The sequence below is a fragment of the Lottia gigantea genome (genome assembly GCF_000327385.1).
Source record: "Lottia gigantea unplaced genomic scaffold LOTGIsca_28, whole genome shotgun sequence".
Taxonomy (NCBI): domain Eukaryota; kingdom Metazoa; phylum Mollusca; class Gastropoda; family Lottiidae; genus Lottia; species Lottia gigantea.
In genome coordinates this window covers 2,153,240-2,170,648 of record NW_008708898.1, presented here as the reverse complement: position 1 = coordinate 2,170,648, position 17,409 = coordinate 2,153,240, and the positions used below count along the sequence as shown (strand labels likewise).

Here is a 17,409-nt window from a genome sequence, read left to right as displayed (position 1 = left end):
ATACCGCAGTTTTGATAATATTGCGTTTACAAACAAAAATGGGACTGTAAACTTTTGCTGTAAATTGTTGGGAAGCTAACATAATCTGCTACCACAAACTAGTTTCTAGAAATGAGACATCAAAAATTACCCCTATTAGTACTGAACACACAAGGGTGCAATATCACAGCTCGACAATCTACATAGGATATAGCTATCTTTAAAAAGATTTAGTTTTGTAATCCTCGTAATATGTTGATGAAACACTTACTTTAATTTAGATTTCCTAATTTGGATAGGCAAATCTGAACAAGGTATCGCTGATGGTAGAATGCTTCTTTTTGATCTAGTTAGTTATTTCCAGAGCAGATTGACTGGAAGGAAGATATTAGGCCATCTCTTCCAATTCAAATCAGTTTATTATAAATATAGTATTGACAAGCAGTATATTGATATGAATAATATGTCGGATGTGGGGTTTCTCCAATGTTAACCAACGACGTTCAAAAACAAATGTAATGCTGGATTTTGACATCTCTGTTAAATTTAATGGCACTGAAACCTTCAAAGAATATGTCACTGTATATGATTTAAATTCATAGGAAATTTTACATTTACAAAATTTACAACATTTACAAAACAAAGAATGGCGAAAATGGTTGATTAAGATGAAATGAAGTATTTCTGGTGCTCAAGAGTAAAAAACAAAATTAAAATTCTTTATTACATATATACAGTGATCATATATCAAATCCCGTGGCCTCGACTTGGTATTAGAATGAGAATTCTGTGAATGTACAACTTTTCTCAACGTCTTCTTTCATAGTAACGATAAGGATGCTTTTAAAACATTTCAATCACGACGATCACTTTTAGTTAGTGAAAACAGTCTCAGAACACTTTGGTGAGATTATGAAATTAAAAAAATAATGTTAGAAAAATCGTCTTCAATGATATCTAGTTAACGTAAACGGAGTTTTGTGTAACTAAATTAAATTTATATGAAAAGTAAATATCCCGAGAACATCAAACAAAATCGGAAAATTGAAATGTTTTCGAGAAATCTTTCATTATTTTGTGGAAAATGGTTCGATTTTCATGAATACATGGAAGACTGAAGTGACTTGGTGTCTGCTACTGCTACTGAACTCTTTGATTTGGTTATACACTGTAAACAGCCTTTGTAAAATTAACAATGAAATCTACAAATCTTGCAGACAAATAAAACTATGGTTTTATCGAACTTATTTTCACCCTGGACTATTAAATATAAAATTCTGTTGTTATATTAAATTCGTGACACTAAATCTGTTATATAATAGAAAATCCTCCTAGTGAAAGAAAAAGATAGCTCATAAACAACATTTTAATAGTTTACATGTGCTTTTTTAAGTATATAGAAGATTGTCGTGTAATAATAGTGTTTTACAGAATGTTTAGAGTTTTCAAGCTTGTGTATATTTTCTGATAATAATTAGCGGGAGGATGAACTTAATACTAGCAAACCCTTCTTTACAAGTTTAAGTTCTGAAATAAATTGTATGTTCTTCGGTGCAATTGGAGATCAAATGAAATACACGTGTTCAGTTTTGCGCATAAAATTAGAAGGTCTTTAGGTGTATGTTCGTGCATTCAAACGGTCAAATCTTCTTATGCAGAATATTGTTTGCACTAACTCCTGATTTAACTAATTTTTTTTAAAACTAGGTGGGAATGCTTCCGCCTCATATGAGCAAGTGAGATGATTGAACGACTTTTACACTATATTATAATTAGCCTATGTAATTCATAAATATAATGCTATCTTTCTTTTCATTTCAGGCCCCGTGAAACAACTGACACAATATAAACAAGAAAATGGCAAATAATTCTAATCCAGCAAGAGTATACATATCAGAAAATACCAGCAGCTTTAACAAAATGGTCGTTCAAACCACATCAAGTATGGTTTCCGGAAACACAACCTCGGAAATCAACAGTACAATATATCCGGACAATGTGCATGATATAACTTATGATTTCATGATCCGTAAAGTGTGTTTATATTTAGTGATTATTTTTGGGACGATAGGCGGTCTTCTAGTCTGCTTGTGGATGTGGTATAACCGGAAGCACAGATCTAGAGTTAACGCCCTTATATTTAACCTGTGTTTAGCAGATATGTTAGTGGTATTTGTGGCATGTTTACCACAGCTAGTTTGGGAACACATGGAACGTGAGTGGCTCGCCGGGGATTTTATGTGTAAAACGTATAAATTCTGTATGTCATTTTCATTGTTTGCTAGTAATAATATGTTGGTTGTTATTGCCATTGATCGACATCAAGCTATCAGATCACCTTTAAAAGAACCCACTCCAGTAAGTACAATATTTTACGACTATTTTATGCAGACCTACAAACACAGAGATACTTGCGGAAATGAAATGAAATGAATGAGTTTTACGTCCTACTTTTCTGCACCACGAGGGCTAATGAAGACGGGCAACGCCATGCAGGGTGCAATAAGGAAAACTTTGCCAGTACGGCGGCATAATAAGCGTGCTTTTTTTTTTAGGGATCGTTAACGTGCACAGCCTGCAACACACGGGGCCTAGACGACTAGACGCTTTTTCCATGTCAGCCCCTCTTACCCGCATCACTGACAAGGGTAAACTGGATTGAAAAATCCGAAGGTATTCTCTCGAACTATGCCAGGATTGACCTTCAGATTAGTGAGCAGGCCTCAAACTCACTTGCGGAGCAAATCGTATTAAGATTTTACTAAGCTTTATATATTTTCTGTTTGGAAAAGTTCTCTTAAGTTTCCTTCAAAGTCTGAATTATTGAATTTCATACTTAATGTTCCCCTCTCTGTTACAGGTATGGTTGCTGTCACTTTGTGGGTGGGGAATAGCTGCTGTTGCCTCCATACCATTGTTCTTCGTCTTCCACGTTCGCTATCACCCTGTCAAACAGATTATGGTGTGTGAGAACACATTCCGTGGAAAACCAATGATTCATCGCCAAGCTTTTCTTACGTATGTTGCTATAGTTAGCTTCATATTACCGTTGATCATTCTCATTATATGTTATATTAGAATATTCCTGAAAATAGCCCAGAAGGCAGCTGAGAGTAAGAATTCAAAACGTCAGAGTTTTAAACCAGGCAAGATTCATCTGACCAGCACCGCCAATACGTCATTACCTAAAGCTAAAATAAAAACCTTGAAAATGACAGTCGTTATAGTAGCTGCTTACATTATTTGCGCTTTGCCGTATTTTGTTGCTGAAATGATTATGTCGTTTGGAGATTTCCACATCATATCTGGAGCTCTGTATGGAATTCTTGGAAGCATGGCTGCTGCTAATTCCGCTGCGAACCCTTTTGTGTTTCTGTTATTTAATGCTAATTGGCAATGTATTCGTGGATTGAAACTGTGTCCCAGTCAAAATAATACTGGTAAGAGAAGCTTCGTGTACTCTTCAGCTAGCACCAGATCTGAGTACTCCACTGTTTATATTCGTAGTCCACCATTTATATCTACAGATAGCTATGAACTGACGACAGTCCGGGGTTCATCGAGATCTTAATAAACCTTTATTGAACAATAAACTTATCTTTCAATACGTGTAACTGAACCATTGTGACAATATATCATACGATTACAGTGGTTCATCCAGATTCAATAAACTTTGAATTGAATATTGTGTATAAAGCTTGTATCAGTGAGAACGTTCTTGGAAGTTCAATGTAATATATGGAAATGAAAGTTATTCTTCATTAGTAGATTTTCAAACAATACATTCGTGCGTCAGTGATAGTTTAAAATATTTCATCCGAATAATAATACAATACCTTTCAGATCGTGCCAGAGTGAATAGTGCGCATTTCAGAATTCTTTATGGAAGTGCCAAACTGAATATATGTACAATTGTCTGATGAGTTCTTATATTATAATAAGAACCACGAGATATATTACTGGTTTGTCGGTATTAAATTAATATTGTGTTCTGTAGGATATTATACAGTGTTTATTACTTCCCTTCGTATCATCAACAATGAAAATAACACGAAAGATAATAATTTACAGGTATTCAAAAAAGTGGAAAACAATCTTGATCTCTATCATTGTTTGTAAATATCTCATGAGAGCCTCGTTAATTTTTGTGTGAAAATTTATACAGCTGGGCATATTGCTTGAAATATAACCTTCATCTGAACTTTGTAGCTGACCGTGCACATTCAAGGACGATTTTTCTTTGGGTCATAGTAGAAGTAATTTAATCTGGAAACGACACACAAGGACGAAATGTATGTGTGGGGATGTTCAACAGAAGAACCAAAATATCGTCCTTCATGGTACATGGTTTACGGACCGTTCTTTTCATCTTATTTTGTGCGCTGTGGTTCAAATCACACATCCTTAAAATCGTGTTGAAATGGTGTTCTTTATAACGAACCACAAGAAATGACAAATATTCAACAGATTTGTTTGTTAGATGCATAACAGTGTGTTATTTTATAACGGCATTATTTTATAAAGGTGTGAATAGGTTTGGATGCATACAATACATACGGAATGATGATGGCGTCACATCGTACATCGTTCCTCATCTTTTTTGCACCTAAAGTGAGAAATGGCATTAGAAATATAAACCTGTTCACCTGTGTATCAATTAATATAATGCTAAAATGCTCTGAAAATTAAAACGCTGTTAACTAGTACCCATTTATAATGCGAAATAATGCGAAACCTCTTATGTACCACTTTATCCACCATCCTTTGACATAACTAACAAGAGACATGAAATTATTTTTCAATATTTCGATTTTTTTTCAAAATATAATAGAGTCATAAATCACTTCATTTTGTTCCTATTAGCTAAAGATCATGGTTCATTGGGCTATTCTGAACAACCTTTATACAACAACCAAATATCTGGAAGCTGAATTTTGTTAAACAGAAATGTGTATTGTTATGTTGTTATTAGTAGTTATGTTGTTGTTTAATAATAAAAATCTTGAAATTCTGATTTACTTTTTAAAAAGGGAAACCTTCAATGAAATATTCTGAAACGACAGTTTTTTTTTATGCCGACCACTGTCGCACCGAGAGCCAGTTAGATATCCATTTATCAGAACCTACAAACACCGCAAGAGAATTGATTGTGATTTGAAGTCATAGGAATGAGGTCAAGCTACTGCTAAGAGTGTTCAGTTGCAAGTTTGAAATCTCTGTTGATCTAAACCTTCATTTTTAGACGCTTGTCAATCAGGTTCAGAATAAACAAGATCTTGCACACCGAAACTTTTTTTGACACCTGATGTAAAATCCCCTATTCAGCCATTGGTTTTCCACGGGATATAAATTTTTTCTTGTACACTTGTAGGCTACAACATTTTTTGTGAGTACGTATATCTGTCTTTGCCCACCATTTAGGCCTAGAGAATGTCTGACCGAGGAGTTGCTTGATAAGAAGCTTTGAAATTGAAAAGTTTCAGTTTTTTAATTCAACATCTGTCAACAGAGATATCTCTAATAAGATGCACGTAACAAACTCATGTGTGATTTGTTTCCTTGATAAACTTACTTGTTTGAACCGAGAATAAAAGTTCAATATGAATGTTACCTCATTCATCAATCAACAGATACAGTAGTTGTAAACCTTCAAATTTATGGATGATTTTATTTGCATGATTTTATTGACACACCAAACCATTAAGGTTAAAATTACGCAGTTCATGTACAATATGCATTACATTATGATAACACTTTTCATTTCAGGTTTTTGTTACAAACCATCAGAACTATGATCATTTTAACCTTATATTGATATGGATATTATAATTATGATAATAGCTTTGATGCTTTAGGACAGATCCTGAATGGAGAAGTGTTATCGTTTTTTCTGAGCCATCCGTTATATTAGTACAATAATACATATTTCAACTTTTAAAATAGTGCTGCTCAATACACAGCTCAGAGATATAGTATAGAAATATTACAACAGAACTAGAAACATGTTGTTAGTTTGCAACGGGGCCATCTTTAAATTCTTGTTTCATCGAAAATGAAACTTGGGTTTACACCCAAACAATTAATTCAATGACGAACAAACTCGTTGACCTTGATGATAAGAGACTTGGTTGACTAATCACAAAAAATAACAAATTTCTCCCTGTCTTGATCCTCATATAATACCAACAGTAAATTTTCTTCTTATAGCCACTAAGTTATAGTCTATTTTTACTCCAAAATATATAAATTTTTAACAATAATTTTGATCCGCTTGAACGACTGACGACCATGTTTCTAAATAAAGAGGACGAGCGATAGCTAGTCTTCGCCATCCTCTTGTGACTATTGTCAGTGTGTATCGACTATTTCTCAATTAGTTACTTAAAACAGTTAAAGTCAGGTTAAAAAGACATGGTAAAAAGTAGATATTTTAACCAAGTTGAAGGTATTCAATGTTAACACTGAGTTGTGAAATTGACTATGTACTGTCGCTACCTGTTTAACTATAATATCTACTTATCTTTCCCAAGGTTTTTACAACCGTCTAAATTTAGTATTTACTTCCTTCTAGGGATCGAGGTGAAGTCGTGTTCACAACAAAAACTTTTGTGTTTGACAACCAACCAGTCGGACTAATTTCTGGCTAAGAACATAGTGCAACAGTAATATCGTATTTTTCAGATAACATTGTGAATTTTTATCACAAGGATTTTTAAAAAATGGCTGCTGCCCCACATGTGAGAAAAAGTTGTATGAAATTTTTAGAAGGGTTTTTAGAACACCGTGGACAGGTCAGTGGAATGTTTTGTCAATATATTATAATAATAATGTATCTATTAGAATGAATTATCGTTTATGATAATGTAAAATATGATATGTTATGATATTTAAAAAATCTAATGATAATCAAACATTAAATATACATGTATTATTAAATATTGTAAACTCGTATAATATCATGGACTCATTAAATCAGTTAATGTTTTTCATCTTAATGGTAGTACTTCATTTTGATATTACGTGGGTACATTTAAAGATTTCAGGTTATGTTTAATGGTCTGAGTTATATCATGAAAAGGCTACCTTAAAACCTTTGGTTTTAATCCAATCAGGAAGACATATCTTGCAATATTCAGTTAACATATTTTTATATTGGATTGGTGATAACAAATGATAGCAGCAACAATTCATGACATATCTTGAAATATTCAGTTTAGTGGGATCCCATATTTCCATATGCAACTGGTGATAACAAATGATAACTGATAATGGCAGCAACAATTTATTAATACACATGGGTTTCAATGATAGTTATCCTCGACAGCTAATTGGCATAGGCCTATATCATTTTCACCTTGTGATGTAGACTGTTGAAACGTTGTGTGCAATAAAACTAAGGAGTAGTTTACCAGCTTACTATAAAATTGTATTCCGTTATTTAATGTGAACTCTACCTATAAATGTCGCTTAAGATCTTTTCAAATCCAACGTAATGACACATCCACTACATAGAAAGGAATCATTTTTAAAATTTTATGGTTTTTAGTCCCATTTGCATCATAAAAATTCATTTAAAGCAACTTGGTGCTAGAAGAATAAAACGTTCATGCAGATTACATTGTGTTAAACTATGAATTTATTTCACTCTGTGCTTAATTCATTTACTCTGTATCATCTTATCATTCCTTTTTTCGTAGAAAAACTGAAAATTGGAGATAATCTAGGATGTGGTTATTGAGGGTAATCCACGTCTTATCTTCAGATGTCCATTTAATACCCTGAGTTATTTTAATCTTCAACCATTGTCATGTATATACATTTTTCATGTTAGTCTTAGTTCACATTTTACCGTATGGGATTTTTGCGTTGAAAAGGCTCACTCTTGTGTAATCTATCTAAAATTATCATGGGAATTTAAGAATATTGGAGTGGGGTGGTAACATGCACACATAATATCAAAACAACTGGAAACAGTAAACTAACCATTCAATCATTCGCAAGAGTTGTTATCTGTAAATGACTCAAACATAGCTCGGAAAATCTGGATCGTAAAGTTCCTCAGACGCAATGTACGGATTAACGTCGCCAGAGCCAGACATTTAATATCTCTTTTATGGCAGTTCATTTCGATCCATTTTTGAATCGCTAGAATTTAAAAATATTCTGAGAAACTAGACAGAGCAAAATAGCAATAGCTGTAACCAGGCCCCAGTTAAATCTTTGTACTCGTTTCACTTTTTGCTGACACAGAAACAGCAAAGAGAAAGTAACACTATTCATACAATCTATATTGTTATTTTTGAATAATTTGGTATCTAATACTTCTGTAGATAATTCCTTATTATCTTGTGCCTGAATAGGACTTTTATTACCGTATAATTTGATGTACATATTTTTATCTCGATATATATTTATAAGGTATAGGTTATTTCACTAAGGGGAATTTATTTTTCATACTTATTATTATGCACTGAATAATTACTATATCTACGTAATTGTAGTACAATATCTCTTCTTCCTGGTCCACAAAATGATAAGTATACTTATAGATATAGACGGTTTAACAACTTTATGACTATTTTACATACTTTTATTTGGGGCACTTCGGATCGCAGCTGACATAAAATGTTTTACGCCTACTTGTGTGCTCTTGTGAATTGGAGAGATTTCGCCAGGACCGTTACTTTTGCAACTTTCTGTATCAAGGAACCTTTAACATGCACAGCCCGTAGCACATTGAGCATCGGATCGGTTTCTTATCATCCTATCCTAACGACAAAACAACAATTTAATCTTCTTGTTTCCCGAGACAAGATTGCAGTCAGCCTAGGTTTAGGACATGAGGCCGAAAAACCATCAAAAGAATTCTAAGTCAAGCAGTTATAAAAGGGATGAACACGTTCATTACACCAAATTACCCGTCATTACCTAACACAACAGAGGTTTGTCAAATAACTGGCGGTTGTAGATAATTGGTTTCTTTACGATCCCAACTCCTGGTGGCGTCAGACAGGATAGATGTGAAAGTGGTGGTAAAGCAATATACGTTTACTACAAATGGAAAAGTCAATAGATGATCGACAAGCGCAGTAGATTTGTCTTCTATAAAAATACTTTCAGGATATTATGTTGTCAGAATTGGATATCATGTACTCGTTTTGAAGGCTTGTAGTTATTTTTTAAACGTTTAACTATTACAATCAAATTTTAGAATTTTCATGTAAAGCTAACACTATTAGGATGCAGGGTTTCGATTCATTTTAAAACGTTCATTTCCACATCTTGATTTGACAATATTGTTCTATAGGTCAGACGACATCATTCTAATCTTTGATATGAATGTCACCAGTTTTGTTAAGTCGAAGGTGTAGTTCACGGAAACCAGAATTAGTAAGAAATATATGTGAATAAGAAGAGTCCGTTTGATATTTTTTGTGTAAAAAGGTATTCCTGAACTTTTGCACTTTACTGGCTCGTTTATTTTGTGAAAGAATTTTCAACCAGGAAGAAAGGATCTATTCAATATTGTTATTGCGTAAGTCCATACGAGGTCGGTATACACATAGACAACATGATTGGCTTACGCCAAGGGTTTCAAACCTTTCTACGTATATCGGGGATATTTAAGGTTTTTAATTTTTCTATCAGATTTTTTTGTAGCTAAGCCAATCAGTAATAGTAACTTCTATATGAATCTTCAAATCCATGTGTGTTCATGTTTATCCCCGTTTAAAAGTTAAAATGACGACTTGTCATTTTAAGATACTCAATGATATATAGAAATATAGAAAAGACATATATAAAATAGTGAGTAAAATTCCTAGTTTGAAGTATTTTTTGTAGGCCTACCTCTGAAGACTATATACATATATTCGAGACAAAATCAACCCCCTAAAATGGCACACGCGTCCCTGTAATTCACCTTATCTGCCTTGTAATTTTTTTTTTCGCTAACTGAATGTATAGGAACGAATTTCCAATAGATAAACGTAACGTTTTTTTTTATGGAATATGGATTCCTGAGGAATCTATCAGGATTTGGCAGTTGACAATTTTATAATTTTTGGGGCTCACTACGCCTGTGAAGCAATTGACAAAAAATTCCCTACACTCTTCTTGTGACCTTCATATGAAATTCCTTCGTCAGAAATAAAATCATTTTATCACAATATAAATTCCAAATATGCAATTACTCGAGTTGGTGAATGCAATAAGTCTTTATAATATAATGTTCAATATGATTATATTGATAGCATTGACTTATAGCCTACTCTTGCATTGATGTCATGTCTATTCAATTGTAAAAATAATGTACTTGTATTACATTCAAACGTGAGGATTTAAATTCAAAGTTTGGATTAATATTATAAATAGTTCGACTTTGAAACTTTAACAAATACCTGCTATTTCATGTGTATTCTTTTATCATATATCATTTTTAATTAGGTTATGTCAATATTTCACAAAGTTTCTTGAATGTGAACTTTGATCCATATTTCGCATGACTGTCTGCATAAAGGAAGCATAATCGTCTGCTTAAACAAATCCTTGAGTCAGCAACATTTTTGGCGACATTTGATATCCACATTCTTCAATGATAAAAATTGGGCCGGCCTAAATATTTCCCCCCTCGCCCCCCCCCCCCCCTCCCCTCCCCCCCTTTATAAACGCCACTAATTCTTATCAAGTCTTATTTATGCAAACATAAACTTGTGATGTTTTAAAAAATTTAATTGTACATTTACTGTATAACACATTGCTTATATTGATATTTACTATAGTGACCTATATAAGGATCACATAACTTTATTTATTTGTGTCTCGGGGTTATTCGCCTACACAAAAAGAATAATATTTAACGTTCTTTTCAATGAAATAGATCGGCATCATATCACCTAGGGCGTAATTATGACAGTTTGAAAAGATTGGGCAACAATATAATCAATAGGTATATATTTGTATCAAATATTTTAGTTCAAAGTGTACTTCAAGCAAAATTTACAATTTATATTCAGGAGGATAATCATTATATTCAGAGTATAAGAACTTGATAGGTGGCATCCAAGTTGATTTGGATCTTGAAAATATTTAAATAGTCTTCAGAATTACTAGAAATGTACGCATAAATTTCGCATAATCGCATAATTTCTTCAAAAATGCCTCAAACTTTCTCATTATCATGTTTTTCCTAAATATGGCAGTCTCGAGTCTTTTTTTAACTTTCTAGCGCATATACTTATCCATAACACATGCATTTGAAGTCTCAAATCTGACGGTGAAAAAATCCCATTTCTGAGACTAAGGTCAAACGAATGGCGAACCCTTTAAATATGAAGGGATTAATTTTGATGTCTACATTGATGTTCGTTTCTAAATAATTTTTTTTAAAGAAATAAAAACGACAATCGAATTACGCAAATTCATAACTTGCTTTGATAGTTCAATACAATCATTTGGGCGGTTATATCCGGCTAGGATGTACGCTCTCATAGATAAAATATAAACACTTCCTTTTTCGTCACTAGATTGAGGATTTCAAAAATTCAATTTCAATTTTTAAAAGTCTTAAAGTTCATTTCAATGACGTTATATATTTTTAAAATATTCAATAAAATCATGTTAGATTTGCATATAAAAAATTTTCTGCGACTGATTTTGCTTCAACAACTTCAATATGTACAATGCAAGTACTATTACACCTGTTCAGTTAGCTTTAATACACCCAGTATCACGTGGGTCCATGGCCCTGTTCACTGTAAACCTAGAAGAATTGTATAGTTGTGGAATTTTACATTGCGAAATACCACACTTGCAAGAAAATTGATCGTAAGGTTTATTTTGTTAATGGGATCCTTATCCCTTAAGCAAAACAAACCGTAACATAGAGCAGAATCGGCACCATCTACAAGAACCCAAAATATATTTTCGTTATTTATAGCACATTTATCAGGTCCTCGATTTACTATTAACAGAGCACCTTTTAAGTTCCTTTCAACATTGGTACATGAGAGTTTCTAATTTAAATCAATATTCTTGCGATCTCGTGATGCATCTTGTAAATGAATTGGCACCAACTACTGGAGTTTAAATGCATATGTTGGGCTCACGTAACTAGGCTTTTAAGAACTCAACGATAAGACATGCCCACCCCACCCCCTCTGCCATTGACACCAGCATAATGTTATTGTTAAATGCCCCGTTAACAAATCCAGTTCCATACAACTATCGGATATTCTGTAAGGGTGAGCTTGACCACAATAATAACTGGCATGAAGGCAAAAGAATATTATATACAGCAACAGCAATATTTCAAGATGTCATGTCAACATAGTGTTTTAACGCCATGGTAATATATATGATAAATTAAATGACAAGATATATATTAAAAATAGGTCGCTTTTTTAAAACGACTTGGTTGACGTTTCTAGAGAAACTGCACCTCGTTCTTTTCTGCTTTGCTTCTGGAACATTATGTATTAAGCTTCCCATTATATGCTTCTGTCAATTTGTAATATATAAAAGTCAAATTTGAGAAGGAGATCTGCCAACTCAATAAAATCCGTACAAGTAAGATAATTCCGTGGATCCAAAATCAAATTGAAAGTATGGCAAAATCGAGAGTAAAAGCAGTAAAGTAGTGGACTACTCCAAAGAGAAGTACCATCAGTTGTTTTGAAAAGAGTAAGCATGATCTGCTTCGCCCTTACTATAGGTCAACATCATGAGATAAAAATCAAATCAATTTATACCTGACCAGACAAGTCAGCCAAGATGTAAGTGACAGATTTGTAATATTTGACTTTAAATCTCAAAATACACTACAATACATGTATATTACTCTGCAAGTCTGGGAAATGACCATTCTTTTTGATCAAAAAGAAGCGCTTCCATTAATAATTATCAGGCATAACAAGATTATGTTCCATGCTAACGACTATCAAAAACCAAAAATAGGAAGGAGCTTCGCACGAACGGTTCACTTGATCAAAATGTAAGCTTGAAGGAAGACAAAATTGTAAACCTAAACCATCACTACTAACAATGCCTAACATTTTAAAGACATTTCGACCCATTATTGATTGTTGTGGTGGTGTTACTAGGTCGTCGTTCTTAAATACCGTTCACTATTTCAGTTAATTTCCAAATAAACGTCATATAATAATTTTTGTTGCCTAAAGTTGATGATTTTAAGACCGGATTTTAAATCTCTTCATAAATTATGTCAAGAAAACGACTACTTTTTTCAAAATTTATTGCCGTGTCGCACTGGTTTAGCACAGGTATCTTGCCTGGGGTCTTTTATTTTGAGATCGGTACATATTTGCTGGTGCTCTCAACTGTGTATATTGTCACTGTTTTACTAAGGATATCGTGTACTTAGATATCGGGTGCCAATAACCTACCGGTTACTGGAAAATCAGGATATTTATGTACATTTGAGGATCTATTATTATTCTTATAGCTGTTACGACTTGTTTGGATAAAGCAGTAAGGTTCGTTCTGTCAGTTGTCAGTATTGTTTATTAGCTGCTGACATGTTGTTCATCTTGATCATCTCCTCGTGTTGCAACCATATGTCTCCCTTTATACATGGACATCTCTTAGTACATGTCAAATGACTGTTTTCAGAAAATTCCATATTAACGATGCTCTTAGAACTAAAAGCAGTATGAGGGAAGCTGACTGATTGGACCATACGTTATCTTTTTTATTGTACGCTTAAGATTTAATGCATGATGATTCCTAAACCTGTTCTAGCTCCTCTACTCTATGGATATTTAAGAGAGAATGTGAGTGCAAATTCCTTGCCACGAAATAACATCCCTTCTCCCAGCGCCCCATTCTTGTATTTCCACCTTCTATTTGCTTTTTATGGTTCGGGTTTTGACGGGCATGCCCTAGGTTTACATTGAGGTCCAGAAAAGAATAAATTGGACGTGCTTGAGTTAGTTTTAGATCTATGCGCCATTATGATAATGCTGAAAAGTTACATCAAAACTGTTTCTAAATATAGTAGTATATGCAACCTGTCAACGGCATGGATGCTTGTCATGCTTTTGAAGGTTGATATTTATATGACACGGGTAATATACATGTATATCAAAAATAACATTATTCAGGGAGATAGTTTCAACTGTATATTCTTATTGTAGGATAATAAATGGAGAATTTACTGGTTGGTGTTAAAAGATCAGAATCTGTATATTTTCAAATCCAAAGAAACAGTGCAGGATAATGTGAGTATACCTTTATTAGGTTCATTTAAGCTTCCATCATCGGTTTTTTTGATGAACTAGTAGCAAAAGTAACGCAAAGTAAACATTGGTGCAATACTAGACTGTTCTAATTAAAGTTCAGATCTACTGACGAAATTGTTATTCCACAAATGTTCTAGGTCATTAAAATAAGCAATGAAGCATATTAAGTTATGATGGGGGTGGCTTGGGTAGTAAATTGAAAAAAGCTAGATGTAGATGTGAATTTAAACAGATTGATAGTGTAACAGTGAGACAATGCTTGGCTTGCAACTCTAGATAATGTCTGGTGTTCTGTTCGAGAATGCACCTTATCTTTTCAAACTCTTTCGAGTGCAAACAAGTATAAAATTATATCGACGTGTTTCAAACACAAATCAATGTACATAAAAATATGTTTCAAATTAGTCGAATTTCTCAATAATTGGTAATTCATCTCAAGAACTAAAGATCAGTAGAGGAAGGAGGAATATTTCTTGTTTGCTATTTGAAGGATATATTGTCATGTGTTTTTGTTTTTTGTTAGTTGTTTTTCTGCATTTTGGTTGTAGGCTTGCAGTCACCTTCTGCCCTTTTCTCAAATACTTTAAGTTTTGATAATTTCATTAACGGCTTGGAAGATGATATTATTCTTTTTCTATTTGCTGCAACTATTGTTAAATTCACGTGGATTATCTCTTAAAAATTATATAGCTTTGTCGTTATTTTAATATGAAGTGGAAAATACTGATTTTTCCGCACAGCTATGTTATTGTTTGTCAGATGTAGTCTATAAATGAAAATGTACTTATTTTGCACTGAGAACTTAGTTTGTCTGAACTGTTTCGCTACATTCTGATAAATGTCCATATTGATGCCTCTTACAGCTTGTTGGTTCACTTCCAGTAAACAGAGATACTAAATTTATTCTTGGTGAATGCGATCCTAAAAGGGAAAGTTTCAGATTTGAACTTCGAACATCAAGGCACCAAAACAATTTTAAAGTAAGTTTGTCATTGCCTCATTCATACCTTTAAATATTCCGGAAACCATCAAGTTCATCAAACTGTCAGTCATGAATGAATCAATCAACGCAAATTTATATTTGATACGGATGGCATGAACACACCGCAAACATTTAGTCGGATCCTTTTTACTAAACAGCAAGGCCTGCAAAATAAACCAGAAAGACTTATTTTAAGTGCTCGTTGATCAAGGTCTTATTCTCCCCACCTGGGGTCTCGTACTCAGATTTAAAATCTCTATTGCTGTCGAAGGATCTTGAGAATACTGTAGATTTCCATTGATTCTTCCATAATCCAGTTATAAACAATGTGCTCTGCACAGATTTTAGATGAGAGTATGACAATACAAACGCTATAACAATAAGCTTCAGGACTCGATCGCAATAATGGCTCAAAATTTACCACCTAAATACGCCAGGGGCACCATGTTACTGGATTGACAGATTGACTGAATCCTCATAATGCATTATTTAACATGTTTTCAGGCAAAGAAATATTCAGAACGAGAATTGTGGAGAGGCTATATTGAAGGATTAGCCAGTGTAAGATTTTTTACTTTCTTTAAGACATCGAATCGAAAACCTGCCGACAAGTGGACATAGTCATATCACAGCAATCTTTTCAGAACCATGTAGGCCACCAACGTGTCGAGTGGATATTATGTTATGAGAAACCTCATAAATCCCCTACGCTTACCACATCTTCCTCATTGATTGCACTGATAATATTCATAAGATAATGACATAACAGTTAACGATATTTATATGGGGCATGAAGAAGGAAGTAAGGAAAATAAACCACTTATTGACTCGTTTGATAATTGACATATTTTATTTAGTAATTGTCAATGAAATTATTTTTTTCTGGGTAGAGACCTTAAATGATTTTAAGAAGGTACTGATATTTATTTAACTCACTGACAAGAGCTCTTCCATGAACAAGTGTTTATACAGCGGAATTAGGAACAGTGGCTCAAATACCATGGGACTGGTTGAGCCAAGTCCACGGTACCCCACCTCTAAGGGAACCCATCCCCAGTTCACGGGCCTTCACTCATATGTTGAGCCACTGATTAGGAATGGAGATTGAACATCCATTACTATTTACTTTATCATAATAATAAATCATTATAGCAATGCCATAGTATCGAGGATCTAATAATTCACTCGGCACAGATTTGACTTTCAGGGTGAAAAACGAACTGTATGGCACTAGGTTTAGAATATGTATAGTAAAGGTGTATTCAAGCATTTTGAATCAGCCCCTATAGAACACAAAATGGGAATTTCTAGTTCAATGACGGCATTAACCGTGTCTTTAATGCGGATGCTTACGACATAAATATATCAACAAAAGACATTTAAAGAATCCATGTGCATCATGATATTTAATCTATTGAAAAAAATATGATTCACACATTTAATCAAAGGCTCATACATATTATTATTATGTATTATGATTTCTGTAAACTGTTCTGGGTCGCTAGCGTCGTGACACAATGAAAAAACAATGACGTATATACAGATATATATATATATTATGAAACATATCCGTCTAGTATAGATATAAAAATTCCCTTATAAATTCCCAATTTTGTTTTTAGCCTTGATAGCTTTTACAATGATTTATCGATGTTTTACAGGGAGCTGTACCTAGTGATCTTGATTTGATGCATGGTCAGATTCAAATGATAGAAGATGAAATAAGGAATTACTACTGCAATAAAACAGCCCCAGTTTCACACAGAAGACCGTCTATTGGCGCTGAAAGTTTTGCAACTGGATTTTCTGATCCTGACGGAAGTTTTGGTTCTTTTGGTTCAAGTGAATCTGAAACAATGTCCACAAATAATGGTGGTCCATTTATGGTAAGTTATATTCAGTAACTTGTAGCTTTATACTGCCCTGTACCTTTACCAGAGGGCTCATTGTTGCCTTAAAGCCCTTGCTGCTAATGATATTGCTGCTGCTGATGATGATGATGATGATCAGTGGCGGAGCCAGGTTTACGTCCGAGGGGGGAGAGATACCTGAGATTGCCCAAATTTCTAACCTAGTTATGAGATTTTTGCCCGAAAAAATTGCTTTCGGGGCTGCGGGGGGGGGGGGGGGGGGGGGGGGGGGAAAAAAAAAAAAAAAAAGGGGGGGGGGGGGGGGGCTTTCCCATTTTCG

General features: G+C 33.8%; 2 protein-coding genes across 2 annotated transcripts in view; both read left to right on the top strand.

The window, feature by feature from the left end:
• Positions 1-2,001: 2,001 nt before the first annotated feature.
• Positions 2,002-3,550, top strand: LOTGIDRAFT_118408 (hypothetical protein; the record flags this gene model as incomplete). The annotated part of the gene is made up of 2 exons (XM_009056607.1): positions 2,002-2,337; positions 2,840-3,550. 2 exons carry the CDS (start codon positions 2,002-2,004, stop codon positions 3,548-3,550), a joined length of 1,047 nt encoding a protein of 348 aa, XP_009054855.1.
• A 3,148-nt stretch (positions 3,551-6,698) lies between these two features.
• Positions 6,699-17,409, top strand: part of LOTGIDRAFT_232384 (hypothetical protein) — a gene marked incomplete at its 5' end in the record, with an annotated part of 17,998 nt that continues 7,287 nt past the window's right edge. Inside the window, 5 exons of the mRNA XM_009056606.1 lie at positions 6,699-6,770; positions 14,133-14,216; positions 15,101-15,217; positions 15,724-15,780; positions 16,881-17,105. Of these exons, the coding sequence (XP_009054854.1) occupies positions 6,699-6,770; positions 14,133-14,216; positions 15,101-15,217; positions 15,724-15,780; positions 16,881-17,105 (555 nt within the window). The remainder of the gene's footprint in view (positions 6,771-14,132; positions 14,217-15,100; positions 15,218-15,723; positions 15,781-16,880; positions 17,106-17,409) is intronic.